This window comes from Pundamilia nyererei, unplaced genomic scaffold, assembly GCF_000239375.1.
Source record: "Pundamilia nyererei isolate P.nyererei 1_Seehausen unplaced genomic scaffold, PunNye1.0 scaffold00047, whole genome shotgun sequence".
NCBI lineage: Eukaryota > Metazoa > Chordata > Actinopteri > Cichliformes > Cichlidae > Pundamilia > Pundamilia nyererei.
The window spans coordinates 721870-725538 of record NW_005187448.1 but is presented as its reverse complement, the minus strand read 5'-3'; the positions used below and the strand labels follow the sequence as shown (position 1 = coordinate 725538).

At 39.6% G+C, this 3669-nt stretch overlaps 1 protein-coding gene across 3 annotated transcripts in view; it reads left to right on the top strand.

Moving 5' to 3' along the window:
- cacna2d3a (calcium channel, voltage-dependent, alpha 2/delta subunit 3a) overlaps positions 1-3669 on the top strand; it is a 123506-nt gene that overhangs the window by 33458 nt on the left and 86379 nt on the right. For all 3 annotated transcript variants that reach the window (XR_001290368.1, XM_013910724.1, XM_005732471.1), the window contains exon 3: positions 543-659. Coding sequence is in view for 2 of the 3 variants with exons in the window: in XM_013910724.1 (XP_013766178.1) it covers positions 543-659 (117 nt within the window). In the remaining variant the exon portion in view is untranslated. The remainder of the gene's footprint in view (positions 1-542; positions 660-3669) is intronic.

Below are 3669 nucleotides of genomic sequence, written 5' to 3'. Positions count from 1 at the left end.
TATCGTCATCCGATATATATCGTTATATGAACAGCCCTACTTTAAAGCTTATTAGTATTGTACAAGCTCTGTTTTTGCCTTTTATATTATGTCCATGTATATTTGCACATTTCAATCAATCACTGTACCTAATTCCCATTTCTTAGCAAAATATAAAAAAAATGTAAGATTGCTTAAGACTTTGTGTGTTTGTACTGTACGTATAAAAATATACATTCTTCGTGTTAATGCTTTCAATACTCATAATGTATCATTGGAAGACCTTAAAGCCATTACAACCTAAAAGATTGCGGGATTATCTTACTTTCCTTACCCTAGCTAAGGTTTCAGCAAAACAGTGTTAAGTATCATAGATATACATGAGTTCATATAGTGTTGCATGTTACGCATATCCCTGAATGTTTTGTTCAGAATCTGCTGACAGGATTTAGTGGAATGAAAGCGTTTCTGTGTTGCGGTCACTGTAGACTCAGAACATGATTTTGTGACCTAATGTCATAAACACAAGAACATTGCATGATTGTGTGTTTTTTTCCTGTCAGAAATACAAGGAGTTTGAGCGGGCAGTACGGGTGGAAGAGATCGATGGTCTGCGGCTGGTTAAGAGGCTGGCAGAGAACATGGAGGAGATGTTTCACAAGAAAGCTCAGGCGATGAAGGTATGTTTCCCTACGTTAATTTTCATCCATCACACAAACAACTTGAATAAACCCCCAAATTATCTCAACAAATAACAATGATGTCAAAACTGCAAAGAGAGAGAGACTTTTTAGCTCTACATGTTCAAGTCTTTGTGATATGATATGTGAAGGAGTGACTATCCAAGAATAGGTGAAGCAAAAGGCAGACTAGACAGACTTCAGCCCCCTGAGATACAGGCACTGAGTGCAAGTATAACCAGCCTTGCCCACTGCCCCTTCACAAGTCCTCTGACTTTAACCTCCATCTGATCTATACATGTATATGATATATATGCATTTCTTTTTTTTTACTTTGCACACATGAAGATGTTTTTGTATTGATGGTTCTTGTGCAAAATCATGTTTTATATCATTTGTAGTTTGACACTGTAAGCATCTATTTTTAAGTAAACTTGGCCGTATATTGTTGGTGCATTAATCCAACGTCGTTTTCATGTCTGTGGATGTTGTGTGTGTCAGTGCTGTAAGGCGCACTGCACAATGTGGCAGCGCGTCCACAGTGCGCTGCCTCTTTGGCTGGGTCTCTCGCTCCAGGTGACTGATCCTATCAGGACAACATGGTGCTGTTAACAGAAATTGGATTTTTTTCTGAGAATTTGGTCAGAGGATGCACGCCTAAAGGAAGTGAGTGAGTGAGAGGCGTGCAGATAGAATTAAGCCATTTCCACGTCTTATGTATGGTACCGTTTCCTGCTTAGGTTGCATAATGGTGCTTGTTTTGCAGTGTTATAATCACCCTTAAAATGTTCAGATTTCCATATGTGGACATAGAAAAGATTATGTATTTCCAACTGCTGTGCGTCATCTGGCATTTCAAAAATATCACTCCTACTCATATACAGCATTTGCTGGCATGAAGGCAAGCTTCTAATTGAATATTTCTACTGTCATTGAATTCTGTAATGAAAAACAAAGGAATGAATCAGTTTTCTAATGATAATGAACATTGTTTTGTATTTCAACCAAATGCCATGTGCTCCACATGAAGATTAAGCTTACATAATTGTATTTTATGACCGAGAGATTAGATGTCTGTGTGCTTCCTTGGGATTCTGTAAAATCCACGGAGACATGAGGTTCAGCCAGTTAATGGCTTCTTGAAAGTCCCTGTCTGGATGCTGGATGCCTGACAATTGTGCATCTCAGTAGGCTTTGTGGGAGTTTGTGTGTTTGTATCTGTATGAAGTAAAAGTTGTGGGGATCGATGTGAAGATCACGGGGTGCCCGGTACGTTTTTAGACAGGGAACAAGTTGTTGAGAGGAAGAGAGATAGAAATGTTAGAGAAAATCATTTGAAAGAAGCATTTGCGTGTGGGAAAATAAGGTGTAAATTTAACCTTTGTTAGCCACGATTTCATTTCACCTCCTTTTGGTCTTGGCCTCGTGATGAATTGTTTGTTTCAGCCATATAATGGACGCATCGATGAGTCCTTTTTTCCTTCTTCTTTCCCATCTTGCTCCATTTTCTCTTTATTACCAGAGCTCTCATCTGTCTGGCCTAGCGTGCACTCCCACAGCTGTCCTTAAGCCATCCCTCTCTCCTTTGTCTGTCTCTCCCTTCTCTGCTCCGCCTCTTCCCACGTCTCTGCTTTTTACTAAAGTATATGTGGCGCTTCAGCGATTCAATTTCCGTGCAGGTGCTCTGCCCTGTCCGTCAACGTGGTTTTATCTCCTCGTCTCCACGTCGATTTCCCCTCTTTATCGCTCACCGCCACCTGCTGAGAGACAACAGCGTCTGTTGCTGTGAAAGCGTGCACCTGTAAAAGCATGTGTATGAGCATTGATTTCATTTGGCTTTAAATGCGCCTTAGAGAGATCGTTTTTCCGGTAATTTTGTTCCTAATTTTCAAAATATTTTTTTTAATTTGGGTACTGAAATATTATTTTAAATGTAACCTAAATTACTCAACATTTTCAAAGCAGGCATCTTGGCGAGTGAAGTAGGAACCCAGCATGGCTGTCATTACTGCATGATCTTTCTTCTATGGCAGGTGAAACCTTTTACACAGTAATGTATGTAGAACTGTGTGTTCTTGAATTGCTGTTTTATGGCGTTGGTGTCTACTTTCTTTCTCCTCTCATATTTGCACTGATTTAACAAAACCTGGTGGGAGCAGTTCGTTCTTGTAGTTGCTTTGGCAGATTTAATTGCACTAATATACAACAAACAAAAAGGGCAATCAAACAGTTCTTCGATGTAGACTTTAAAGGACATTATGTACTGCATGTCTGCGTGTCTAGCTTTTGTATGTGCTGTAAATCCACAGACACTTGCGTGGCTTGCATGTTAGCCCGCCATTGTTATTTTTAATTGCTGTTACCTTCATCAGTTCCTGTGGAAGTTGGATATTATCATTGTCTCGCAGACCGCAATTCCTCTCCTATTTCTGTCGCTCCAGAAAAAAAAACAATAAAGCAAAAAATGCTCGTCTTCAGACTGAAAATGGTGGCAACAGCAGACGGTTAAAGAAACAGCGAACACGTTGTTATCAAAGTTGAAAGGCGTGGAGCTATTGTAATGCCCCCTTTGAAGTCAAGCATGGCTGTGTTTCATGTGACAAATGCACTTCAAAGCAGAGTGGATGCGTTGCTGCTAGGGCTGTTTCTCCTGTAATGGCATTCGGTCTCTGCTCTGTACCTGCTGATATCATTTACCTGTGGCAACTCTGCCTCTGAAGTCCTCATCCTGATTACTAGTGCAGAGTACAGAACGTTTGCAATGTTGTAGGCTAAAAATAAAAGGCAAACATGGGATTGTAAGTGAAATTTCTCAGCCAGTAAAACCTCCTATGATATCTAATTTTCTTATTGCTGAAATGTACTTTGAATGTTAATGTTGAAGTTAGCATTTCTCATCCTCTGCGGGAAATAATTTGATTTAAAATGTTTTTCCCAACAGGTGAGACTTAATACTCACATTTTTTTAAAGAAATGTAACCGATTATTTAAATAAATAAGGACAATGACA